Below are 27,790 nucleotides of genomic sequence, written 5' to 3' on the forward strand. Positions count from 1 at the left end.
TGCCTGTATAAAACTCACATGTCCAGTGTTGCACTGCCACTGACTCGCCCTTCCAAAATTCAACTCAGCATTAAGAAAGCTGGTTAGGTCCACCGTACTCCTGAAGAAACCCCCTGAAATAGGGAGACACAGTGCATGAGCTGCTTGAACGGTCACTTCCTCAGCACATGGATTGTAATTTTCCACCACAATATAAGCCTTTGCTTTGTGGGAATGTTAACAGTAAATCCTAGTTTTCTGTTTTTCTGTTTCAGTATGTATGACCAATTGCCCTACCTTGATTGTCATGGTGGGTCTTCCAGCAAGAGGAAAAACCTACATCTCAAAGAAGCTGACACGCTATTTAAATTGGATTGGAGTGCCTACAAAAGGTAGATTTATTTTCATTTACATCAGAAGGATAGGGCTGATGTCAGGTGTTTTATAAACCTAATTCCCAGTATGTCCTTGCCCAGTTTGACTACTTAAAATCCTTCTGGTTTGTTAACTTATTGTTAAGTAATAGCATACACAGGCTCTCTGCTCCGTTTAGATGTTAATTAATCAAATTTTGGTGACTGTTCATTTACCTCCTTGTTCTGTCGGATGCCTAAATCAACTTTTTGCCCTTGTCCCTTAACACTTTTGTTCTTCAGCTGTGATTTTTTTCTTTTTTCCTTCCTCTTTCTTTGTGTGGATGAAAAGGAATCTTTTCTGCAAGCAGTCAGCAATTCTGGGTTAAAGTTCTGGCTTCTCCATCTTCTTTTCTCTGTGAACTTTGTGCAATGGTCTAATTCTCTGTGTAACTCTGTTGAACTGCATTTGCGGAATGAGTTACAGCTCTTTGTCTGAATATTAAGAGCCCAAGGAACTGAACCGGACACTCGTTATCACTCTCTTTAGAACTTTATATGTATGCTTTGAGTGGGAAATGATGGCTCAGATTGCTTATGCCAAGGACGTGGCTGTCCTACCTCATTTCTGAGCTCCTGCGGTATCTTGCAGGCCCAAATCAACAAGTAAAACAAGACCTAAAGTCCATTTGAGGTTCTGAGCAGCCATCTCCCCTGCCTTTTCCTCTCTTTCTGTAGAATAAAAAGTATTCTGTGATTCTGTGTCTGGTGCAGCAATGGTAGCTTTGCAGTTATGACTAGTTAATAATTTAAATGACATTAAACATATTAGATCATACTAAAGGGTAGACTTCTGGCTGGATATTCAGAGATACATTTCCTAGTAGCTCTAAGAAGTCAAGATGAAGGGTTCTGGCCTATATTTAAACTGCGTTTGGATTCTAGGGTATAGCTTTTGGAGTTGAAGTTTTCTTAAGCTCTTAGAAACTGTCTAACGTGCTTTATTTAGATGAGCTGTTACAGAGGATATGTTATATTGTTTGAGTATGAGAGTTCACAGGATTTTATTTATCACTTGAATTTTGACTGCTTTCGCATAAGATCACCCTTCTGATGAGCAGTGTCAGATTAAATTTTGAGTCTTCAGTTTTATCCATTAGGCTGAAATGGAATAACAATCTAAATAGGTTGGCCTGTATCCAAGGTGATAAAATGTATGCGATATAACTATGCCTGTGTGTTAGATGCATATCTAGCGCATATATATATATGCAGATATGTATATATGTCATTGTGTTGAGCATTTTACTATGTGGATTTTGAAAAGCAGAAGTCCGGTATTGAAAAACAAACAAGATATCATCCACATCTGGTTCATGCTTGGTTGACTATATCCCAACTACAGTAAAATAGGTAGGGGTGGTCTACTTCAGTTATAGGAGATGTTCCATGGGCCACCGTGAGCAGCACGTCAGAAAATAATGTGCCTGTGTTTAATAAAAAATAGTTACAGCTTTGCTTCCGAATTTTACAAAAATATACGACATGAAGTTGCCATATGAGATTCTATCCTAGGTTGCTGGTTATGGTTTTTGTTAGAAATGATGACTTGGGATTTTCTTGGAAAACCACAGACCCTTCCCGTTGTTGGTCTCATTTGTACTGCAGTTTTACTGAAGCTGAAGTCAATATAAAATACCTCGCTGACTGCGGGAATAGATGACGCATAGCCTAACGTGTCCATTGGGGCTAAATTGATACATGATAGGTATCGAGTAGCCCTAGCATCTGTTACTCTCTGGCTCCTTAATGTCTTAAATTTAGTATGTGTGCTTAATATAGTAAGTGTTCTTACTCTCTGAGACAGATGGTTAAAATTATGAGATTATGTAAAATAGAAAAAAGATAAATGCCATCTTTTCATGTAACATACATTAAGCAAGCTGGAGAGTTCAAGAACGGAAGGTAGAAGTAGATAGCCCAGGGCTGATGTTAGTCCAATAATATCAGCTGTCAGTTCTGTTTTCTTTTGTTTCTTCCAAAATCCTCTTGTCGTTTAGATTGTGAAATGGTTAAAAATACAAAGGACTTCTGTCTGGGCTTTTTGATGGAAATGAGGTTAATTAGATGCCTGAATAGAATGGTGTTGCAATGTGGTTTTTAGATACTGAATTTGAGAAGCTTTTTTGAATAGTACTGGCTGTGTGGTAGTTACACCAGTTAGCTTTGTGAAGCTTTTCCACAGGGGTGGATGCTAATAATAAGGGCTAAAGATCATCCCACTAGATAGCACTTTTTGCTTTGTTGTGCATGACCCTCTTGCAGTAACAGTTACTTCTTAAGAAATTTTTATTTTTTTTAATTTTTAAAGGGCTATTGCCTGATGGCACAGGCTATCTGAACTTCTTGCATCTTCTGTTTTTCTTACAAGGAGCCACCTTTTCATATAGCCAGTATGGCCAGTGCTCATTAAACCTGTCACAGAATAACCTGAATTGTACTATAAACCATGTCATATAGTTGACCACAAAAAAATTTGCATCAACATTGTTGAATTCAAACAGAACTTGACTTTGGGGGGGGACAGACAATATTTATTTATTTATTTATTCTCCGCCCCCCCCATCCCAACAGCAACCTATATACAGCAGCTTATGGTTCAGCTCTTTTATCCTATGTCTTTTTTCCTTAATTACAACTCAGCAATTGTGTCTGTTATTTATTTTCTTCTTTCCAGAAATGAAGTCTGGCAAGTAGTTATACCATGATAGCTTCTCAAACAGAATACTTCAGTTTGATCTTATGTTAGAAAGAAATGCTTTGCAGTTCAACAGAGAAAACTTATAGGTCAGAAATGAGTTAAACATTAATTGCACCTCAGAGACCAGCTGTTGAATGAAGTTAACAGGCTACAGTGTCATTGTCTGCCATGTGGCAAAACAGAACTGCCTTGCTCTAATCCCATATCCGATATGGTGACACGTGTACGGCCATAGACTTTATTGACCTTTGCCCAGATAAGGATAGTTTTCTTTGACCACGGTTAAGAGGTCACAGTAAGATTATGTTCAGTACTGATGCTGATTGATTAAAAAAAAAAAAAATTTTTTTTTACAGCTTAAGTATTTTTTAAAAATAAATGGAACAGGGGTTGTGAAATATTATGTACTGATCTTTAAGGAATAGAAATGTTTGAGCAGAGTTCTGAAAATAAAGTTTCCACAACTTGAATTTTAAGTTTCAGGTATCAAAATCAAGATTGGTTCGTCCTATTTAGAACTCTTCCTTGCTTAAGTAAGAGCTGAAAGTTTTGGGAGGTGCTGTCAGAATAGTGTTTCACTGCACATGTACACAGAAGAAAAAGCCAGACTATTAGTAGTCCTTTGTAAACTACTGGAATAGACTTCAAATCACCCCTGCACAGCAGGAAAAGAGTTTCTTTTGTTGTCCAGGCAAACTGGCAGACAGAGACAGCAATATGGTCAAGTGACTCCATTGAAGCTACCCAACAGCCCAAATGTTCTTCCATTTCCATGATCTGTTGTTGTCTTTGTATATAAAACCAAACAAAGCAACACCCCCTCAAAACACAAGAAGTAGTATGATAGGTTGACTTTGTACATGCTGAATTATCTTATCCTTGCAGGTAGTTTCATTTCAAAGCTGTCATAACTTCTGTCCTTTTTATGTGAATATTGTTAGTTCCCACTAATACTGGTTTCTTCTTGGCAGAATTTAATGTTGGTCAGTATCGTCGAGATTTGGTGAAAAAGTATAAATCTTTTGAATTCTTCCTGCCTGACAATGAAGAAGGCTTGAAAATCAGGAAGTAAGTTTTGATTGTGTTCGGCTACAGAATGCTAATTGTATTAAAATGACTGCTTTAAGTTGCATTTTTGTATGCTCAAGAAGATCCTTAAGAGACTGAAGTATGAAATGACATAGACAGGGTGGAAAAGTGATTTGTTTAGGCTGCTTAAAATTTGGGATATTTTTTTTTTAATTGTTTCCTGTCAAGCATCAAAAATGCAGAGAAGGTAAATACCTAAACTGGATTCCTTTTCACCTTTCAGTAGGCTGTGACTGCTGTCATTCCTGCAGATATTCCAGGATATTTTCACTCAAAACAAAAGCAGTTTTGACAAACAGTTATTATTTTTCTTACCTTTTTGTAAGGTATCAGCTAATAGATGTGATGCTTTCTGCTGTCTAATTTCTAAAATGCCATTTTAGAGCTTTTGTGTGAATCAGAAAGAAACAAAAAACCCACATAACTGTTTTTCTTTTTGGTTTACATGCTGGAATTTTTTGCCTGGAGTACTTTGAACGTATTTGTCATTATCTGTTCAAATGAGTGGGAATGGAACACTATTATTCTCTCCCTGAAATTGTCTTTTTGGCCACTGTGCAGATGCTTCATGTAGTCAATCAGTGCACTGCCTTGAAAATTGCCATGTTTTGCTAATACTATGCAAAGCAAGGTGAGCACCAGTATGAACGTTTGTGCCCAGGTGTAGCACCTAAGACTCCCCTCTTGCCTGGAAAGAGGCTGTGCTTTAACATAGAGGAAAGACCTTGAGAAGAAAGGGTAAATGAAGAGAAGGTCAGAGCAAGAGGGAGCTGCCTGTTTCTTACAGAAGATAAATGGGAAGGTCTTTTGATTTTCTTTACAATTCATTGTCTTTTTCAATATGTTCAGGAAAACACTTAAGAGTATGAAATGAGAAGGAACAGAAATTTTAGAGGAATGGAAATGCGATTTGTTTAGGCTACTTAAAATACAGAGTATTTTGTTCTTAATTGCTTCACCTCAAGCATCAAAAATGTCTGGACTTCCTTACTATCTGGACTTTCTTCTGTGGCTGTCCCTCTGCTTGTTCTCCCTCTCTTCCATTTCCTCTTCAGCAGCAGTTGAGTATTGCTAATGTCAAAGGAGAGCAACTTGCACAAAAACCTCCTAATCCTTTGGGACCAAAGAGTAGATATGAGGTGCATTAGCCTTGCAAGCCCCTACCTTTTGCTTAGAGGTAGAGCCAAACCTTTTAACATGCCTCTGTGTCACCTGTTAGGCTAAATGGTGGGGAATATAACATGAAATGGGCTGTGTGAGTTAATCTGCCTAGTTAGCAATGAGTAAAGAGGGTTTATATTTATTTAGTGAAGACTTGACTGATAAATCTCAGTTCCTGACATCTATTAACCATGCTAATGTGGAAATACTGTCAGCATTGAAAAGCCATCATTTTTCTTTTAAGATAAAGCTGTGCATGCAGAATATGGTAAATGTAAGAGAAGAGTTACGCATTTCAGCCTGGAAGTCCAAATAGAGTAGTAATGCACAGAAAGGCTGTTGAGATGGACAGATTTTATGTTGGTACTGCAGAAAGACTGTACTTACTGGAAATAAATGGGGCTCTGCTCAACTAATGAGTAAATCGTGCAGAGTTTTAATGTTCAGCAGTATTACTTGTGTGTTAGAAATCATAATACTAATGGTGGGGACATAGCAAAGTTGCAAATGAATTTATTCTTGTCCATATTTAACACAAGTGTCAAGTACGTATGTCAAGGGATGGGGTTTTTTGGTGTTTGTGTCCTCAGCAGTCTCCAACTAATTCCACTGGGTTGATGACTACAATGGGATGTTATTTTCACCTCTGTCCCTAATACTTGGTGCTAACTTTGTTTTACTCTGTTTTAACAGATTTTTTTTTTTTTTTTGACATAAGCAATTTTTACGCAGCGGTTCAAAACAGAAGTAGTAGATTACTGAAAAATAGTTGTCTATCCACTTTAACTTAGGGCTACAAAATAAAAAGCCTTAAGTTGATTTATTTTTTTCCCTCTTTGAGAATTAAATTAAGATGCAAATATCTATGAATAGGTAACTGGGAAAAGAATACAGTTTATGCAGGGATGATTCAGTGGTGTTACTTTAGAACAGTGAAAGTTTATCCTGGTCAGCAAAGTTGATGGGTATTCCGTGGTCGTGTAGTTGCATCGGTTGCACAGAGGAGCACTGGACTGTTCTTCTTTTAGGCGGATGGCCATGGCCACATTTCCTTAGTATAAGCTTGGTTTTTCCCCGGTTTCATGGGGGGGACTGATTAAAAAAATACATGATTTTGAGAGACATACCCTAACATCTGCAGGACACTCTGATCACGGTGCACAAGTGCATTAATAAAACTACTTTTAACTAGCATTTGAGTTTTACTCTCTTTCATTTTTAAGGCAGTGTGCCTTAGCAGCGCTGAATGACGTCCGACAGTACCTCAGTGAAGAAAACGGGCACGTGGCTGTAAGTTTCTTGTTGAAGACACATTCTTGAGATGCTTCCCTACAAAACAGTGTGTGTCTGATAGATAAGATACAGCCCGAGTCATTCCCATGTCTCTTCAGTTTATCAGATTTTTTTTTTTTCTCTTCTTTTGGAGTTGTATGTTACATCTGCCTTGTTGCTGCAGTGAAAGGAGCACTTAAGTTCAGGCTGATGATGCCATATTGAGCATCAGCCTTTGTGATTTGAGGGGTTAACTGAGGAGAGGGTAATACTAAGAAAAATGTCCCCTTTTTCTCCTCATTATATAATGTACTGTTAAACACATCTGTTGTTTTGGTGCACTTGTGTTTCTATTTGTTTAGTGTTTGAAGTGAAAGGTAAAGACTTACTGAACAAAAAGCATCCTGGGTATTGGGTGACTGACATGAGAAGTCTCTGAAGAGAGCAGGAGAAAGTAAATTGCTGCATATCTGATTATTTAGTAATGGGATGCAAAACATAAGCTGTTCAACTACTGAAGTTGTTTATTCACATTAATGATATTTTGTGCATAACGTTTTTCTTAAGACTGCTGACACAACTCTGTGGTGTTTTCACTAGCGAATCAGGGAGAACCATTAGCTATAATTATAAGCTCTGCTGAGGACATGAGGTAAACTCTATACTTTGGCAGACTTCATACTTTGGTAAAACACTGGTGTGTTCAGAGCTAAATGTAAGTTCTTAGAAAAATGCCTGCATGTATCTTGTAATTAATGGGCAGCATTTACAAGTCTAGCAGATCTTCTGCCCTTTAAAAGTTTTACACTTGCATTTTGCATAGTGTATTGGCTGCAGTATCTTTTTTTGTGTAGCGTAAGTTCACTACAAAACCCGTGCATCAGTCTTAATGCTGATGCGCACCAGGAGGGAGATTCTGTCCTTTGTTACGTGTTACACTTAAATTCTGGTTGCTTCTTCCAAATACAGTGTTCTGCTACAACTGCTTTCAAAATATTACTCTCTTTTTAATATTTAGAAAATTATGTGTATAAAGTAGGAATGTCTTTTGTTTTTCTGTTGAGCATGTTGACAGGGAAGTGGAAGTGTTTTCATTGCTTTTCCTTACACTGATGGACTTTGAACCTGTATTTTTGTTGTTACTAACACTGTGTTTTTCACAGACCAGGATGCTTTTTAAATTTCTCTCTCTTTCTCTGTATTTATTCCTAGGTTTTTGACGCTACAAACACGACTCGAGAACGTAGAGAAACTATTTACAAATTTGGTGAAGAAAATGGGTATAAGGTGAGTCAAAAGCAAAAGAGTACTGAGCTAATGGCTGGGCAAGTAAGGCAATGATAGTTTTGCCCTTACCTGTACTCCCTAGTTAAGAAGTGCACTATCATAAGCCACATCCTTCCTAGATGTTTAGTCAATAGAGCATTTTGTGTTCTCAGTCATTGTTTGTGATGAAAAGTGACCCTTCTATCATCCTGTAGTTCTGAGCGGACTGTCAGCAAGAACCATTTAAGATACAGTTCCTAGTGCAGTTTTTTTGCTGCAGAAACGTGTAGGGAATTCTGTGTTCTGTACAAACCAAAAACTTTTTGTGGCTTTCTGCCTTCTGTCCGCGATTGTTTTGCGTTTAGCTGTTCTCCAGTAATCTTCTGTTGCCTCTAAACTTGTGTCACCATAAACCTTTGAGACAGTAAAACACAAACCTCTTTAAGGGAGGCTACTCCATTAGTTGAAAGGCTTCTAAATTATTATTTCAGAAGCATTAGTTACCGTTTGTATGGCTGAACTTGCATCCTCTGCATTTATTTCTTCCTCTTCCATCCTAAACTTCTCTTACTGCAAAATTTTTCCACTTCTAAGCATTGTTGGGAAAAATAGTATAGAGCATGATACTTCAGGAAAGGGTAAACCAACAATTTGTGGTGAGAGGGTCTGGAGAAATGTCTCTTTAAGGGGTTAGCGTGGAAGTGGGCAACGTGCTGCTCATGTGTGTTATTCTCCAGAGGCGTTTCAATGCATCTTCTTTCTTCCTTCTTTCTGTACATATGACTTCCCATTTGGACTGAAGACTTTTTTTGTTGAGTCAGTGTGCGTAGATCCAGAGGTCATTGCTGCAAACATTGTGGTGAGTATAGAAAAGTTTGCTTCAACTGCTCTAAGTGAAGAGGTTTAAAGTAGCTCAGTATTTTTAGAAGTACATTATAAGAAGTTCCCATAGCAAAAAAACATTAGCTCCCATTAATGGAACACTTTTAATTTCTTTTCCTGCCCATGTGTGTTCTAACTCAGAAGTTTAATTCTGTGAAGATTAGCTTTTTTTGCTTTACATGTATTTTAACTTCCAGAAAATAAGTTTTTGTCTTGTGTTCTGCCCCTCCTGTTTCTTTAAACTCCCATTAAAAAGGGAAAGAAACTCATGTACTACTCTCCTGTTTTTATTTTAAACAGCAAGTGAAGCTGGGTAGTCCTGACTATGTTGATTGTAGTAATGATGAAGCAACAGAAGACTTCATGAAAAGAATAGAGTGCTACAAGAACTCATATGAGACATTGGATGAAACTCTTGACAAGTGAGTGATGAAATAATACCGCGATCACAGCTGGGTTATTTTTAAGATGTTTCCTTAGGCGATGGAGCATCCCATATTGGGGATTAGGGCTTTCTAGTCATGTTTTTTTAATGGTTTGAGCTCTCTTTCCTTTGGCAAATTAGACAGAGTTGGCTCTGGGGGTGTAGTCTGGAAGCTTGCTTGCTTGCTTGAGGTAAGTTGCCTAATGAATCTGTTCTGAGACAGTATTATTATTTATTTTCCCACTTGGAGAATGGTATGATTCTGCTGGGATAGAACCAGCATTTAGAAATTATACCAGACTAGCTGTAGTGGTTGTTATTTGGGGTTTTTTTAGTATGTAGAGGAGACCTGAGTGATTTGTAAGCATAACTTCATTTGTTGACATGGCTAAGATGAATTTTGAACACATCAGTCTTAAAAATATGACTTCTAAATTAACTTACTTGTGCTTGCAAATTATCTTGTGGATGCAGGGCTATGAGAAGCTTTCATAGTTAGATTATTTGCTCTCATGCCAAAGCATTCATCTGTTTTTCATTCACAATTTTCAACACCTATGAAAGTAAGGTAGGGATGAACCGTGTGAGGAGGAGTCCTGTTTCTTCTGCTACAGTCCAGGATTTCAGTGTGGGATTCTGAGCTGCACTCACACCAGATGCTCGTGGTTTGTTTCTGGATAGGTGCTATAGTGAAGGCTGTGCTGCATTTTAATGTAATCGAGTGTAAGCAGTGTGAAGCTGGTTCAGTCAGATCAGCTCATCCATGTAATTTCTGTGATGGACCTAATGGCTGTGCCTGAGTGAAATAGTAATGATTAACTCCAAAGAACACTATGAGAGATGAGGTGATGATGCTTGCTTCTTATCACATCCATTTTTATGATAAGTTGTCTTGGTTTATTGTGGTGTGCTGTCTCAAATGCATCAGTAGAAACCATTAGTGGTTATTTTCAATTTTTTGCCCTTAAACTAGATGCTACTTTGAAATTATAGCTCAGATGAGAAAGGATAAACCGTGAAAATTGAAATTATAACCTGCCTGATGCTGAGAGAAGGTAGTGGTGGGGTAAAAAAAAACCGTACTGTTAATGAATAGTCGTTGATAAAGTGGTTGAGAAAATTACTTGCTCCAGGCTAGTCCCTGGTCCTGATGCTGTAGTTCTTCTGGAAGGTTTAACTGGGATGGGTAAATAGTGACCCATGCCTTTTGCCCCTGAGTGCTATCAGCCAAATACTTGCTGTGGGGGAAGTTTTTGTAACCTGGAGAAAAATATCTAGTATTGTAAAATATCTGGATATCTTACTGAAGCTTCCTTTCAGTGGGAGGACTGTTTTTTCCCACAAGTAGGATCTAGATTTGAGAGGCAAAGTGGGAGTAAAGGGAACAGAAAAGAAAGTGATGTCAGCAGCTTACATAAGAAAGGAATAGAGTTCATCCTGTACCTTTGGAGTATTGCATTGTTTCTTAAGACTAATGCATATTCTGTGGGTAATTCAGAGTTTGTCTGTTGTTTTGGTTTGTTGCCGCTTTGTTTTATAATGAGAGAGAGGGTGGGAAGATTGTGGTACGTGCTAATAGAAACTATCTGGAATCTTACTTTTTGATTTGTTTGTGAAAGGGATCTTTCTTATATTAAAATCATGGATGTTGGAAGAAGTTACCTTGTGAACAGAGTAATGGATCACATCCAGAGCCGGATTGTCTACTACCTCATGAATATCCACGTGACTCCTCGGTCAATCTACCTCTGTCGACATGGAGAAAGTGAACTCAATCTGAAAGGGAGAATAGGAGGAGATCCTGGACTGTCTGTCAGGGGGAAAGAAGTATGTGCCTCCTGAAGAAGTGTGACTGGGTTTTGTGTGTAGCTGTGCATGTGTGCATTTCATGCTGTGTAATTACAGCTTTCTTCCTCTACACTCTTTTCCTCTTAATGTGTTTAAGACGGATTTTTTAGTTGTGTGTGTGGGCAGTGGAAACTGGATGGACACACTTCGTGATTTGATACATGTTTTTCTATCTGACTGTCATTCTGTTGTTGAAACTCTTTTTTTAATGCTACAACACAAAGCAGTTGTCAAGACGGCTTTATTTTTAACTGTATTTTTGTAAAATCCTGACCTGTTGGATAATTGGGAAGGTTCACAAGTTAAAAGCTGAAAGGAAAATTCCTGGAGGTAAAGATGGCAATTGCAGAACACTTGGGTGTCTTGTACTCCTTTCTTTCCCTCCCCTGTCCCTCTTGCCTTAGCGGAATATGTTGTATTTCTTAGCAAAAACTTGGACAGAGTCTTTTAGAAAAGTTGTAGTGAGTTTACAGAAGCTAGAGCCTGTGTGTTCCAAACTGAACAGAGTGTGGTGGCTCTGAGCCCTCGTCAAGTATCTTATGGTTTTTCTTTCAGTTTGCGAAAAGCTTGGCACAATTTATTAATGAGCAAAATATCAAAGACCTGAAAGTTTGGACCAGCCAGATGAAAAGGACAATTCAGACTGCTGAAGCCTTGGGAGTGCCTTACGAGCAGTGGAAGGTTTTGAATGAGATAGATGCAGTAAGTTCTTCTTCTCCAAATGTCTGAGAAGTTGCTTTGTTTGCTAGGGCTAAAGGAAGTACTTAATTTGTAATGATATGCCTTTTATGGGATAGAAGGTCATTTAAGCTGGCCCTAGAGGCTGGAAAAAAAGGTCATTAATTCCTGTTAACAAGGCTAAACGTTTTATTAGAATTTGCCATAATTAATTTACTCTTGGCTTGTCTTTCCCAGTAAAACATTCCCCTGTAGAAGCCATGTTGCTATGAAATTTTTCGTAGGTGAGGGTTGGAAAGAAAAAAAGCATTGATAGTTGGTGCTTCCAGCTGTACCTGTAAGATATGTATGCAGGTGTAACAGATAAAATGTGACCTTGCTTGCCCATAGATGTAACTTGACTTGTATAGGGATTTAATGATTCCTTCTAACCACATCTGAGTCCAGCCGAGTGTCCTGTTCATAATGTGTGACAATTTTGTCTTTAAGCGTCAGAGTAACAAAATAAAATTGTTGAAGGTTATTTATATATGCTTTTATTTAAGAGTGATATCTGCTTTTTGCACTGCTGGAAATACGTGCTTTTTAATTATTTTTATTGCCCATAGGGAGTGTGTGAAGAAATGACATATGAAGAAATACAGGAAAATTACCCGCTTGAATTTGCACTGAGAGACCAAGACAAATACAGATACAGATACCCTAAAGGAGAGGTATGCTGTTTTTTCTCTCTTGAGGCAAAGGGCTTCCTTGTCGTCTTGAATACATGCATGCTGGCTTTAGGAAGGAAAAAAGAAATTTCAAAATTAATAAGAAGGTTGTTCCTTTCTCCAGGGGAAAGCACATAGGAGCTTGCAAGGATTGAGCCCAGACCTTTTAATTTGACTCGGGGCTTGAAAAATAAAACAATACATTAGAAAAACAATTGAGAGCTTTGTTCTCGTGGGCATCGTTTCTGTGCTGGTCCTGCAGTGGTGAAGCAGGAAGAAAGATTGCAAGGGTTCTAACTACTGCATATGCAGACATACTGCCAAGATTGCCTTTTTCTGTTCATCCTTGCTGTAGGTGATGGCTGTTTTGCATGCAGTTCTGGCTGAAATCTGTAGCCACATTGGTCTTTCACTTTAATAAACTCCTTGCCTCTGAGAAAATAACCTGCTGACAGCTTTTCTAAAGCAAACCCATTACAGCGCAGCAATTACCAGATGGTCACATCTATGGGTGCTGAAGGCTTAGGATTCAGGGCAGACGAGTAATTGGACCAGCTGCGTTGCTGTTGGTGCGGTGAGGAAGCGGAGCTCTGTGGTCTTCCTTCTTCAGCAGTCAAGAGTGATCACTGTGCTAAGAGCAGCTTATGATAAGAGCAGTGTTCTTGCCGTGACCTCGTCTTACTAATGAGGCAGTCGTTAAGCTGCAAAGTTCTCCTAAGCTATTTGAACCAGGAGTGTTTGTTTTTCAAAGTGATGCCATCTTCTGAGATGATGACAAACATTTCAAACTGTCTCATCGCCTTGGGGTGAGGGGATGATCTCAGTCGTTTGTCCAAGGCAGTTCCTCTGTCGCTGGTGAGAGCCGGGGGTGCTGTCAGGGGTTTGCACTGCCTTGCTGGAGGCTGCTGGGTTTCTCTTGCCAAGGCCTGGATCGGCGGTGCTGCTTTCCGGCCGGGCAGCCACCGTGCCTGCCCTGGGACCAGGGTGAAGGCTTTCTGCTGTGGTCGTTCCCTGCCCTGCTGGGTGATGCGCTGTGTTCTCCAGATGAACGCGTGCCACGTTTCGGCGGGACTGCCTTTACGGTGCATGTGAAAACTAACTTCAGCATGCACGTGCGGAAATCCTGCTGTTTACATGCAGCAGCAGATCCCTGTGGGCCTGCTGTGCAGGACAGGTTGCAAGAGAAATCCAGCCTCAATCCTGTGTGACTTCTGATGGGATGGTGGCTGCCATCACCAGACCAGTTCATCAAGCCCAAAGCTTGTTTTCAAAGGGCAGCCTGAACAAGTCAGGCTTTGTGAACTGTTTGTGTGCTGACTGTAGGCTTGGCTTCCCAGATTTTTGCTTGGAAGAGAGATGCTTTTGAAGATGAGGCATGGAAAATAATGTGCAAGACTTAACCTGTACGTTTGCAGATGCTGTGAATTGAATTTTATGGATTTTTGTGGAAATCCTTGATCATAGTGACCAATTTAATAAAGCTTTTCCATGAGGAAGATCTGTTTTGTTATATGTATGCTCTGATAGTCTGGAAGACCCAGACTGTCTACTGAATTAAAGGCAAATTATTGCTACAGTGTTTGTCTGTGCACTAATACAACATTTAGAAGATGACTAATAGGAAAGTAAGATCCACTCTGTAGCCATACACTGTCCAAAGAGTTTTCCCGTTTTAATGTGCTGTGCATTTCTCCTCCCCACTTAGTCCTATGAAGATCTTGTTCAGAGACTGGAGCCGGTAATTATGGAACTTGAAAGGCAGGAAAATGTGCTTGTCATATGTCACCAAGCTGTCATGCGCTGTTTGCTTGCATATTTTCTTGACAAGCCTGCAGGTGAGTCTTCCTTGATACATTACAAATAGTCTGTTTTTTGAAAAATTACTAATTAAGCTTCCAAACAGTAGGTTCTAAAAATCTCCTTCATCATCAGGGGGTGGTTGTGCTAGGCAAGTATGCAAGGGTAATTTTTTGTTTGACCCACATGTGAAACTTGGTTTTATTGAGCTGCTCCTCACCTGAAATGCTGTAATGTTTGCTCTTCTGCTCTGTTTGAATAGCATCTCTGTTGCATGCTAGGAAAGAAAACAGATATACTCTCAGAAAAAAAAGGCTTTTAAGTGGTTGACCTGTAATGTAATAGAAAAGTTAGTGTTCTTGTAATCTGTATTTGATATGTAACTTGTTCAATTTCTCAGAACAACTGCCTTACCTGAAGTGCCCGCTGCATACTGTCTTAAAGCTAACCCCAGTGGCTTACGGTGAGTAGTATTAAGTATATATAAGTCTAACTGTACTTTCTGTGTCATCAGTAAAGTTTGTGAAACATGTAAATTAAAACACATTTTTAATTTATTTTGCTTTAAAAGAGAATTGAACAATTAGGTTTGACATTGCATGTATGCCTGTACAGCTTTGTTAGAGTCAGTGAATCCTTTGGTTAATATTTGCTCATCTTTGGTGCTCTATTTCACTAATTCCTCTGGAAAACCCATGCCATTTACATGTGTCTGATAGAGTAAAATTTCGTTGTTTATTGAGGGTATTGCTTTTTAGGAGACGGGCAAACCGTCGTTTATGTAGGTTTATCATCTTACAAAGGATGTTTCTCTTACCTTAAATAACTTTGTTCTCTTCTCCTGAAGTATTTTTTTGTGGACCTTCATGCTACCACATGAACTTACTTTGTTGGCACACGTTTGTCAGCAGCTATTATCAGTGTGTAGCTCAGGGGCTTTAACTGAGATTTGCTGCTAGCTTGTACAGTGTGTGTATGGGTTGCAGCATGTACCTCTTGGCTTTTAGGCTGATTGCTAATTAAGTTTTGTGTGTGTTTCAACCTCAGCTTAACACGTGCCTGCTGTTAATTTTCTTTAAGTGATGACTTAATTATATCTTCTGATACCTCATGACACTTCAGAAGATTATTTATAGACAAAGAGAACTATCTGCACCGCTTACCAGGAAATGACTTGCCAAAAAATGGTAGTCAAGTTATTAATCGGAAATGCAAAGCTGTCTTTGATTATCAGCTTTGAAAAATAGCCGTCTAGACCTGCACTTTCTTTTTTTGTTACGTTTCAAATAAAGTTGAGATGAAGTAGATAAATGACAAAAATCTCTTGAGATTTCGCAGCTAATTGCAGTGACGTCCTACAGTAAGCAGTAACCGTCTATGCTTTGGTGACATCTGGCGTTCTAGCCTTGCATGACAAGCTGGAGTGTTGAAAATAGAGATTTAAAACAGCTAAAACTTTTCTTGTTGTTGTTGTTAAAAGGTCAGTTTTTGGAAAATGGATTCCCTTGAGTTGCTAGTCTCAGCATGTTTCCACAGAGAGGTTTTTGTTTTGGGGTGGGGGTTTTTTTTTTGTTCCTGTGTTTTTTTTAAGTGGGAGGTTGAGTGTTCATAAATTTAAAGAGAGCCTGGATGTTTGCAGTGTTTACTGACCTACTAAATGAGGAAGGGGAAAAGAGTGGTATGAAATACCATCCCTGTCCTTTTGACTTCAGTGAAAGAAATGCCATGGTTCTTTTTTCAAGTGTTTGATACGTATGTCTGATTAGCACATTTCAGTTGACCTGCTTCTTGGAATTTGACCATCTGAAAATGTAAACTATGTATAAACTAGTATTCTATAGCATTATTTCAAGCTGATGTGTCACTTGGCTCCAGTGAGGCAGGATGCAGGATCAAACATGGTGTGTTTAATACCTTCCAGCTAATCCTGTTCTGGGGTAACACCTACCGTAGGGGTTTGCTCTTTCTAGCGTTTGAAGCTTGCGTCATTCCCACCTTACACGTCTGATCTTTAGTAGAGGAACATCTGTTATGGCCTGACAGTTGGATTGGGATAAATTAGACTTTTACCCAACAATCCAGTGTATCAGTGGTCTGTGTGGGAGCGCGCAGGAGAGATGCCTACAGCAAGATGCAGCTTCAGGACATGCGCATAGTCACTAAAAATGAGTTGGGAATACGCACATTACAATTAATAGTGGGGTAACTTGGGTCCCTTTATATTTAAAACTTTCCATTCTATAATTGGGGGGGGGGGCATGTCTTAAACTCAGCTAGCGGTACGGACTGAGAGGTCTGTGTGGAAGCGTGTCCTCCTCAGTAGTGGCCAGCATCAGGGATCAGAGCTTGCTTTTGCTTGGTGTCAGGTGTTGCAACGGGTCTGTGAGCAGAGGGATGACAAGCGTGCTATTCTAGTGGGAGATGTGTGCTGTTCCCCCTTAAAATCTGTTTTCTTGTTGACTATTTTGCTGAGTGCTGGCCCTCCTGCAGCGTGTGCTCACAGTGTTCATGACAAATGGGGTTTCTCTGAAAAGGCTGCCCTGAGGAAAGCCAAATATGTGCCCTATTAATTTATATTTTTGGGGGTTTTTTTTGAAAGTGCAGTGGCTTTCAATGGAAAGACTAAAATCACTTTTATCTGGCATGTGGTAATGCTATGGAGGGTGTTGTGACTTTAGGAAATAAGTGAGCAGAAAAATCTGAAAAATTATGTGTGATAGAAGATGGACTCCGTGGTAGGTCAGAGGAATTTGACTATTCTTGAATGTTGTGTAGGGTAATGGTAGCTTATAAAAGTAATGTTCATGTGAGGTAAGGTAGTGTTTGGCAGCTTGATGTTGATTTAAATGGCGTGGCCTCAGTGTATTGAGTAACTAATTCTCTTAAGTGCGTCAGTTTATACTACCTGTATACCTTTTAAAAACTAGAGTCATAAGAGACAACTACTACTTACTTCTCTGGAGTTTTCCATTTTTGGGTGAAGAGAAGTTCCTTTTCAGAAATCAACTTTAAAGTTCCATTTAGCTGGGTGTTTTGCATGTGTAGAGGAATGGGGGTTGCTAACAACACAGTGTACCTTCTCATAATCATTTTCATGTTTTAAAAAAATGAGAGGAACATTTATCTTCTGCATTACAATGAAATTCGAAGAATTGGTTTAAAAAACCCAAGAAGTTACACATAGGAACTTTCTGACTGAATGTTGTTCGTGTATGTTTAAAAATGGGAATTTGTTTCAAAGAAAATAATGATAAAGATAAGATGAAAACAGGATATGGATTATCAGATTAGAAATTATATTAATCCTGGTGGAATAGATTCATTCCAGTAGCTTTAGCTATTCAGAATTTGGAAGATTCTATTACAAATCAGAAGGGAAAAGTGATGAAGCTTCACCCATTCAAAATTGTATTGCATCTTTACTATTTTCCTGGTTTCAGCCAGGATAGAGCTGGTTTTCTTCACACCACAACAACTACGAATTCATTTTTAAAGCAAACCAATTCTAAAAATGTGTTTTCTATCAACAGGGTGTAAAGTAGAATCTATCTTCCTGAATGTTGAAGCTGTAAACACACACAGAGATAAACCAGAGGTAAGAACGTTTTTTAGATGAGAGAACTTGACGTAATGTACTATCTGAGCTGATTTCCTTTGTCCTTGTGGTTAGAAATTATTTGATAACTCAGCTGAGCGTATCTAATTTTGCACATCAAGCTTTACTACCGATTTGCTGTTGAGGGGGGGGGTCCTTTTTATTGAGCAAATTTATCTTGCATATGAGCTCTAGCTGGAGTAGTTTATCATCAAAAAATGAATGAGAATTTGAGGATATGGTATCAATCTAAAAACTGTATAAAGTGCTTCCAGGCTTTGTCATTCAGCAGAAGTGGGGTGTAGTCAAAAAGTACATTGTTATGAATGCCACGCTTATTTTGGAGAGAGTAAATAATGAAATCATCAGCTTTTCCATCACTGCGATCATTGCTGTATGAAAAAGACGAATTGATGATGCCACCTGTGTTTTAAGCCAAAGGTGGAGAGGAGGACTAGGTCTCGGGATACAGCAGGACAACTGGGGAAAAAGAAATTGGATGTATTTGTAAAATGTAAGTGGAGAGAAGATGTCAGTCCACGGCGGCTTTGGTAGTCTCCCTCTGTCAGGCACACGGTTCTGTCTGCTCCTTAACGTTGACATGAGCTTAGGCTGATTCTGCTGCTTGCGCATAGCTCTTCCTGTGTTGCATTATGAAAGTTACGTAAAATGTGTCATGATTGAAAATTTCTGGTTCCCTTGCAGATCCTCATGCTAATGCTGCTAGGTACGGCACTGATTCCTTGCTGAGGTTATGAGCCATGCCTACCAGTGAATTAGAAGTCAGTTTGATAACGTGAGAAAAAAGGGCTGTTTGCGGTGCTTTTCAGAACAGTGGTTTGTGGTGAAAAGGAATGTAGTGATGTGTGTTTATAAGTGTGTATTCGGTAAGGTATGTAACACAAAATGCCTGACCTTGACTTTCATGCCACATTTGTGGCGGTTGTGCAGGATTCATGCTGGAGGTCTGCAAAGAAGTGTTGTCTTAATGACTTGTCTATTCTGAGTTCTGAAAATAACTGACTTTTGGTCATTCATAGCCAAGATGTTTTCTATTAGGTAGTTGTATTGTGCATTTCCTCTCTGTTCCCCTTTCTCCTTTGTCGTTCTGCTTTACCACTTCTGTATCTGTGTTCATTTTGTTAGTTTTAGGAAATCCATTCTGCTTTCGCAGTGCCTAAAAAGTCTTGGAGAAGCATGGTGAAAATAGATGAGGATGTCTTAGAGCAGGTGTTAGGTTATCTGCGTTAAAGAAGGTAGATCAACTGAACATCTTTAGTTTGGCTGATGAAATATTGGTGCTGAATTTACAGCTTGCTAAAGTGTCTTGGGAATTGCTGTTGGAAATAACGACTTCTCTAACCGAAGGTGTTTATGTTGAGGGGGAAAGCTCTGCCTGAATCACCAAGTGGCTCTGAAAAGGTCTAGCAAGTGATGTGGCCATACTGACATTGGTGTTGAGTGGCTGTATTTCAGGTGCATGCAGAGATCATGCAGATCCAGTTGCATTGCAGTGGACTCAAAGACACAAAGCTGTTTGTTTAGAACAGAAATGAATTTAGTTAATAAATTTTAAAAAAGAAAAAAAGGAGCAGAGGCATTTTTATTAAAAACCCCCAAACACTTATCTTCCTCTGCCACCAAAGAAACCCAAAGCAGTGAAGTATGGGTGATGCAAACGCTGTTCATTTAGTAGGGCTCAATGAAGGACTAAGTTGATCCTGTTTGCATTTAAATGCTGCTCAGAGGACTACGAAAATTTCAAAAGCTTTCATTTAAATCACCTACGAAAATGTTAATTACTTCTGTAAAATTAAATTTTCAACTAGTCTATTGAAGTCAAAGCATTTAATTAAATACGGCATCACAGATAACAACATTGTTAAACAATGAAACTGTTTGATTAAGAATTGGCCAGTATGCTGTTCGGTGCCTCCACAAGTAATTGGTAGTCCTTGTTTGAGAAGAGTGCAGACAATCCTTTTTGGCTTTGGCTGAAAGCATCTATTTTCACATTGCAGAAATGCAGGCAAAGCACTACAGTGTTTATTTACAGCATGTGTAAACTTCATTGTTTGGTGATGATTTCTCTGAAGTGGATTGAAGCCTTGTGTCTGTCAGCATTGTAGCGGCTTAAGTTCCTGACCTTTTCCAATGAAGGAGTCTATAGTCTTTTTACTGAAAATAATTCAGGGGAATTTCTAGCTGTTGCTTGGATTGCCTCTTTGGGACAAAAAACAAGCACTGGGGTAAAATGCCTACTTTGCACGTCTGTCTTTCGGAATGACAGATAGGGAGAGCACTCGTAGCAAGGGATCCAGGTCTCCTTTTTCATTTTGTGGGGTGAAGGGGAGAGCGCTGTTGACTGAAAGCTGAATTTGCTTACCACAATGTAAAACAAGTAAGACTCATGAAGCCCGTCAGCATGAAGTTTGAAGAGTAGGCAATGATTTGGCCTAAAATGTGACAAATCTTAGATCAAGACCTTGGAAGGAAGTTCAGAACATAGCCTGCTTTCTTGGTGGAAGGGAGAATACTGATTGCACGGTCTTTGGGACTTGCATGAGGTGGTACCATGGCAGGCATTGATTCCTGAGCCTGGTTCTGCACGGCTGCACTCAGAGCTGTGCTTCCTAGCGTGAGTGTTTGGCTGCCTTAGTGGTTTGGTTTCCTTTGGTTTTGAATGATTTGCTGCGTTGAATGTAATTTTTTCTTTCTACAGCCCCTGCAAAATGAGGTGATACCTAGTTGGTGTGATCGGTCTTGAATGGTTAAGGTGTCTGGGAAAAGATTTTTCTATTTTGTCAAGGGTAGTACACTGCCTATAACACAAACGTTAAAGACTTGCCTTGGGAAAGTATACGGCACAGTTCAACAAAGCACTGAAAGTTGCCAGATGGGTATGTGCTGAAACACATACAAGTGTTTAAGTGGATTCCTGCTTGGGCCTGTAAAAGGCTTCCTAAACATGAATGACTCGAGCTTTTGGTAATATTATCAGCATGGGATCAGCAATTACTGTAAATATGTTTTCCGTAGTTCTGGGACAGCAACCAGCTGTAAGTCTGCTGCATTCTTGGGCGTGGGGGGGGGGTGGGGGGGTAAAAAAATCTCTGCTTTTAAGTAAATGCAGCTGTGTACTTGTGAGGGAATCTGGTTGGTATTTTTGTTGCCCTTACTGCTGCATGATAAATGTTCTCCTCTGTATTTTTATTATTACACAGAATGTAGACATTTCCAGACCTCCCGAGGACGCTCTTGTAACAGTCCCTGCTCATCAGTGAATCCTGTGTGCTGATCAACTATCGAACTTGGGGTGCTGTTTTCATCCTACTACTTCAAAAATATATCGAAAAACTAATCATTCCAATCACTTTGAAATAAAAGCCCCACCCCAACCCAAGACCTAAACCAAATGTTTGTACAGTGCATGACTTTGAAAAAATGATCAAATCACAATAAAACTGTATTGCACTGATTAATTTATTGTGGATGAGTTATCAAACATTGATTGGCTGTCACTGGAATGCTGTTTTTGTAAACTGCTATAAATTAAAAATCCTCCAGCATTAAGTTTTATTGTAACAGCCAGCAATCATTTAATGTTAGTTGCAGTGTGTTTATGCAAGCCATGAAACATCCTATGGGAGATAAGAAAAAGTTGGAGTTTGCTTTCTAGGCACGAGTATTATCTGTTTCAGTGCCCTTGGGAGTGATTGGACTGCTATGTAGCATAAAATAACAATCCATAGTTACTGTAAAACCTTAATCCTGCTGATCTATAGCTCTCTAGATGTGCTAATTAATGATGTGCTGTTTGAAGAGGTAGTAGGTTTTCATTTTGTTCCAGAACAATTACGCAAGGTACAGGAATGTGTATAAGTGGGTTTTAATATACGACTTTTCTGAACAGCTGTTCTGCATTAACTAGGCTTTAGGGTTTGCCTGCCGGCAGAAGTGATTTTAGATTTCCTCTTTTCCTGCTTCTTGTGTGGACGTGGGCAATTGAGTGTTTGCAGCTCTACTCCGTATGTTTTGTACCCAGATTTTATCTAGGCTACAACAAGCAGTGTTGACGGTTGCAGAAGGTGGAAGCAGAGTTAGCCTGATGATTTTGTAGCTGGGTTGTGACTCCAGTATGTGCAGGATCTCAAACCAGCAGGTTATGCATCCTGAATTACAGAAAATCCTTTCACGGGCTGGAGAAGACTGCAGCTTGTTTGAGATGCGGTGCCATGTCTTGGCTCCTTTTTCTGCCCACAGGTTACGGTGGGCAAAGCGAAGCAGTGGGAAGCATCTGTGCCATCTGTGCTTAGGTAACACTGCGTCTGGGAAGGAGGGCAGGAAATCGCCGAGTCCTGGAACCGTTTTCTGAGGGGGTCTTTTAGTTCTGAAAGTAAACAAGAGTGGTGTGGCATGGAACGCTTTTATCTGTTAGGCTTTTCAGGTGGTATGTTTTTCCAAAACTGGGATTTTGGAAAAACATGTTACATGTCTGTACTTCTAAAATTGCACTGAAGTTTACAGAGGTTTATAGCTTGGGCTGGTGGAGGAAATGGAGGAGGAAGATGGAAGGGGCAGGAACTGGGCCGGAGAGGAAAGCCGGGCTCGCCTGCTGCGTGGCCAGTGGAAGCTGGGGAGGGAGAGGAAGCGGCAGAAGCGCCCAGGACCCTCCATCCCTGCCAGCTGCTGCCAGCCTGATTTCCTGGGGTGGCTGCTGCTGCCGTTGTTGCCTTTGCTCAGCACAGCGCTCGTTGTGCTGATGGGCGCAACGGAGCGGAGTGGATATTTAAAAGCAGTTTTGCACTCGTAAGGGGTCTCGTATTAGGGCGGGATTGCTTAAGAGTCCTCTCTGGCTGATATTCTTAGTAAAAGCAAGGCCTGATGCTGGGTGGGACGCGGCAGCGACGGTTTGGGGCACAGCTTGCTGAGGGAAGGCTGGCGGATAGGACTTGCATAGTTTATATTGTGCTGTTTATTTCTCTCTTTATGCCTGTGCTGGTTGTTCAACTGTGCAGAGTCCTTATTAACTGCATCTGCCTCGGCTGTCTTGTGGCTCCTGTGTCCTTCAGAGCCCTCTTCCCTAGAGGAGTCTTCTTGCAAAATCTTGCTGTTTTGCTGTGAAGAGCGCATGTAGCTAATGAAAATACAAGTGAAATGGCAGATTCTGTCCTGTTCAGAAACCTGTAGCACACTGTTTCTGGAGAGAGTCAGCTCGGGGCGGGGGGGAAGGCACAAAGCAGGGGGGGCTGTAATGAGGAGAGGAGGAACAGTGGTATGAGAGTGTGTTCGAGTTAGTCTGCGTGAGTCTTCCCGGAGAGGACTGGGTGAGATGGACCCTTGTGCGAGGCAGAGCGAGACCGATCCTGCCCCACTGAGCCTCCTCGGGGGGCGGGCGTAGGAGCAGCGAGCCCCTGCCCGGGCTGACCAAGGGAGTGCCCATATGCCTTGGTAGGAATAGTATTTAAAAAAGGAGTGTGGTGTTTTTAGTCCCACTCCTGTGTTTCCCGGGCTCTCCAGACCGCATTGCCGCTGGTGCGTAGCAGTGGGTAGTACTGTTCCCAGGACGGTGGTTGTGGCCAGCTGTGCTTCGGTAGGGCAGTGCTGAACAATTGCAGGGACACCTTTGGCCCCAAAAGCAAGGCTAAAACCTCGGTCGTCTTTCCAAGCAGCAGCACTCTTCTCTCTCAATGCTGAGGGCTGTTCTGGAAGTGGGTGCAATCCCAGCCGCCGTAATCTAATCTAACACGATTCCTCAGAGTAGGAATCCATTTACCATTAATGAGGATATTAGTCCCTTTATAAGCCTCAGTTCATCTGGCCTTGCAGTTAGGTGTTCCATTTGTCTAATAAGCCCTAGGGTGTGTTTATCCCAGATGGAGTTTTCTTTTGTCTGCGTGACAGTTCAGTGTGCTTTGCTTCTGCAGCCTTTTCCCCTTCACATTTACTCAGACTTCCTGCTTTCAACTCGTTGGCTACATATTGATATTCCCTCTTGGGTCTGTCTGAGCTGCTAAGATGCTGCTTTCATCTGATACCTCTCCCTGACTTAAATAAGCTGTATCAGGCCTTGTCCTGACCACCTTATTTCCTTTTAGTTTCATATTACAGCCATCAAGTTCTTGCTGCTTGTGGACTAATTTCCAGTACCTCTGGATTCCTGCATATTGATGCTCCATTTCATGCTCCATTTAATTTTCTTTGAATCAACAGCAGATGCTCAGTTTAAAAGAATTTAACAAACATTCTTGGATTGCCTGTGGAGACATCTCTGCAGTCCCAAAGAATTTCTGGGTATGTTGCATCAGTTGCTAAGAAAAATACAAACAAATGAAACAAACGCCAGCAGGTTTTGTGGTGTGTTTTTCTCTCCATTTTGGTCACGCAGCGTGTGACTTGTTTCGCCAAGTCCTCGTGTTCTTAGGCAGATGCCGATGCTTTTGCCGTGTCCTTTGCTGCAGAAGAGATGCTTCTTTCTGAAATAGGGTGGTGGTTTTTCTTTCCTTCAAAGAGAGAAGTTGGAGTGGGTTGGGCAGTGTGCTGGTGGGCGCAGAGATTCCCAGGACTTGGACGACCGTGCCCAGCAGCATTTGTGTGTGTGTGTGTGTGTTCTCAGAAGCCTTGGTGAGGTCTGTTTATGGTGGAAAACAGGGTGATCTGCCCAAGGGCTTGAAGGCTGATGAGAAAGGAAAGGGCTGACGCTAATGTGGGAGAATTGGTAAGGGCAGAAGGGACGTCGGCACACTTCAACCGCAAATCAAACCTAGTACTGCTTGTATCTCCTGTTTCCATAAGAAGTGGCTGAAAATCCTAGAAACTGGGGTTGGGGAGGGGAATGACTGTTCAAGTTGATGTGTTTTGACTGGTGGAGTTGTACGTGTGCTCTCTGAGAGCATGTGCCCAGAGTCCGCTTCGCAGTGTGCTAGTGGGGCTCTCCTTTCCTTGAGTTGGACTGAAAAGACTTGTTTTGGAAGTAAAAGTTACTAAATGTGGTTATAAAGCCACTGAAACATGATCTGAGATCAGAGTGACATCTGCCAGCGTGCCTGTGTATCCTGAAGTGCATTTAAACTTTATGTTTCTAGCTCTTTAGGGAAGATTTTTACGTTACCAGATCTTCAGGGAGTTGTTCAGAGTCCTTCCAGGGACTTTGCTGCTTACAGACAGGGTCAGAATTAGCGTTATAGCTGTTGGTGTTACGGAATCATTTCCTGGAGTGTGCTCGAAACAGGGAGAGATGGGCTTCCCTCCCTCCAGATTTTATCAGTTTTTGTGTGGTTTATGACCTTTGCTGTGTGGTTTTGTTTTCTCTTGAACTGTAAGCGTTAGAAAAATGTGGTTAAAAGTGGTGGTTAAAGGGAAAAAAGTCCTAAAAAACGTAACATTGTGACCTGCATATGATGTACAGAGACTGATGGTCCTACCAGACCTGGTGTAATACGTGTCGTAGAGGTTCTTTCTCACTGGCAGCGGAGAGCCTGCTTTAGGTGTCTGAGGGACTTGGGCTCTGCGAAGCGCGTAGCGGCCGGGACGAGGTCTAAGCTTGGCTTCTGGCTTCTGCTCGCGGGCTGGGACCTTTCCTTGTGTTTTACAAAACATTTTGAGGAAATAAGCATTAAAGCTTGCTCATCTTTTGCCTTGTGTATTTGCAAATTGCCTTTTACCTTGGTAATAGCCATGTGCTAAGCAAAACTACGGCAGACCATGAGACACCTTGCTTTACATTTTTTTTTCTCTTTTTTTTTTTTTTTGTCTTTAAATTTGCAGAATGTAGGTGTGGATCGGTCAAGGGAAGAAGCACTGCGGACAGTACCTAACCACCTATAGCTCCGGTGCTCGGGGGCGGCAGCCCTTCCTCCGACGCAAGAGCATGAAGTAGCAGCTCAGGTCTAGGAGAACGGAGAAGGCGTCGCTGAGCGAGTTGGAACGAACGCACCTCTCCCCTTCACTTTAAGACATTTCGAATGTGATTCAGCTTCTTCGGAGAAAACCTGTAGTTCTGGATAACTCCCAGTGCCGAAAGGTATCGGTAAAAAGATTTATGGGAGGCAGAATAGAGTTGGTTTTAGATTTTTTGTATGTAAATTTGTGCAGTTTCAGTGGTTTATGTTGTTCATCTGTGGATACTGCAAGGTGGTTAATTGCCCATGTCAATTTTACTGTCAGATTTTAACGAGGTTTTACTTTCTTTTTGAAGTGTTTTTCTAAGAGTTCCTCTTATTTTTTACTGTGAATGATTGCCTAGAACTACATGGAGGTTTTTTGATGGCGTATTTAACATACGTGAAATTCTACATTTTGAGCATTGGAGGCTTCATGTTGCAAAACTACTTTAAATGGGAAAGCCTGTCAGCTGTGATAGCTTCTCTGTGTTTTAAATGGAGCTTTGGTTTGCCAGCCACAACTTAAATTTTTCTGAAATGGCGAGACTTTCCCCTTGGAAAACAAAACCATTTAAGCTAGATTCGCTACCTGAAAGATTCTGCTGTTTTAGCAAGATCTTAACGTTTTCCAGGGGCCAGCTGTATTTTGGAAGGCAGTGGAAGACACAGTATTAAGTGGGGGACGTGAGTGTGAGTACAGCTAGCAGCCTGGGTAATGAATTGAGAGAGAGAGAGTGTTGTCCTTTCTGCTGCAGTTGCAGGACAGGATGAGCAGCTTTTCTGAGACTGGAAGGGAGGGGAAAAGGATTCAGACTGTCAAGGGCTGCAGAAGCTGCTTGTCTTGTTAATGCTGTGATTTTTATTTTTTTGTTTTTAGGCAATTTTTGGAATGAATTGCAACATAAAAGTGTATGTTTCTCTTTTATAGCCACTTTTAATACGTATATCAGGAAACAGTACAGAAAGGTTAGGTGGAGTTTAACCCTTCTAACAGCTCATGCAAGAAAAACAACAGGTAAATTCTGAAATTATTTTTAACGTGGCACACCTGCCTTGAGTGTTTTTGTGTTGTTTTTAAGCATCTTCCACCATCCCAATTCTTTGCTGCTCTTTTATACCTTGTGAAACTCCAGTGCTAAAAATGGAATTTTCTGTTTGTTGAGGCCATGACCTTTTAACTGTACTAAATCAATGTGTATTTTGTACGTGTGTTACCAGACAACTGAAGGGAGCTGCCAGCACTGCTGCTGGCTTCTAGTTCTGACATGAGGAGGACTATTCTCTGGTAGTTGGACTGTTTTTTCTAAGGACTTCTCTTCAGTTAATTGAGCTTTTACCATGTGTGGTGTTATGGTTTTTGTGTTGGGGTGTTTTGTGTGTGTGTGGTTTTGTTTTTGTTTTGTTCTGTTTTAATTCTCAACTCCTGTGTGAAATACCAGGCTCTCGTAAGGTAGTTTTGCAGGCAAGGATTAAGTTGTCTTTTGTTTGTGCAGGGTTTATAAAATAATGTGCTGCTGTTGTGATTTGTTTTAATAAGCTAATTTCAGCAATATATTCAGCTCTGGAAGTAAGCCATACCGTATCGCTGGGTTCCATTTCAGATGAGGAATGCATAGGGTACGGAACGACCAGAAACACTTGCTTCAAGCGCTGCTGTCTAAAGCTTTGTGTGTGTGATCCACGTGTTCGGTGACGCCCATTTCAGATCTTTATTAATTCAGCTGTGTCCGTAGTTATTGCGTGAGGAGAGAGACCACACAACGCTGCTCAGAGGAGTTAATTTATCGATGTGTAGTTAACAAGGCCACCTTCATGGCACAAATGTAGAAGTAATTTCCCCTCCTGATTTGACGTGTGCTCAGCGTGGGGCAGCTCTCGCTCCTCCGGACCTCCATCATCCAGCCATGCCCAGGAGTTGTTAAAACAGGTTTTAAATTAAGAAAGTCAGAGTTTATCTGCTGTTACAGAGGGCAAATCCCAGGAGACTGTATGAGAAAAGCGGGGTTTCACCGGCAGATGGCTGTTCCTCTTGAGCTTGTTGAAGAAATGTGGTGGAAGGAAAGGTTTCCTCTAGTGAGAGCTGGGCCCAAGG

At 40.7% G+C, this 27,790-nt stretch overlaps 1 protein-coding gene across 2 annotated transcripts; it reads left to right on the top strand.

Moving 5' to 3' along the window:
• Positions 1-258: 258 nt before the first annotated feature.
• LOC104620685 (6-phosphofructo-2-kinase/fructose-2,6-bisphosphatase 4) lies at positions 259-27,306 on the top strand. 2 transcript variants are annotated; one of them, XM_010286978.1, is made up of 15 exons: positions 259-371; positions 4,065-4,161; positions 6,567-6,633; positions 7,828-7,902; positions 8,684-8,740; positions 9,064-9,185; positions 10,807-11,014; positions 11,591-11,737; positions 12,322-12,426; positions 14,129-14,258; positions 14,621-14,683; positions 17,751-17,815; positions 25,583-25,838; positions 26,627-26,713; positions 27,236-27,306. In XM_010286978.1, exons 1-13 carry the CDS (start codon positions 260-262, stop codon positions 25,640-25,642), a joined length of 1,308 nt encoding a protein of 435 aa, XP_010285280.1. In that variant the 5' UTR covers position 259; the 3' UTR covers positions 25,643-25,838; positions 26,627-26,713; positions 27,236-27,306. The 2 variants fall into 2 exon arrangements, with proteins under 2 accessions (XP_010285280.1, XP_010285279.1); XM_010286977.1 differs by lacking the exons at positions 25,583-25,838; positions 26,627-26,713; positions 27,236-27,306 and adding an exon at positions 21,040-21,201.
• Positions 27,307-27,790: the final 484 nt, after the last annotated feature.

This window comes from Phaethon lepturus, unplaced genomic scaffold (genome assembly GCF_000687285.1).
Source record: "Phaethon lepturus isolate BGI_N335 unplaced genomic scaffold, ASM68728v1 scaffold32465, whole genome shotgun sequence".
In the NCBI taxonomy this organism is placed as follows: Eukaryota; Metazoa; Chordata; class Aves; order Phaethontiformes; family Phaethontidae; genus Phaethon; species Phaethon lepturus.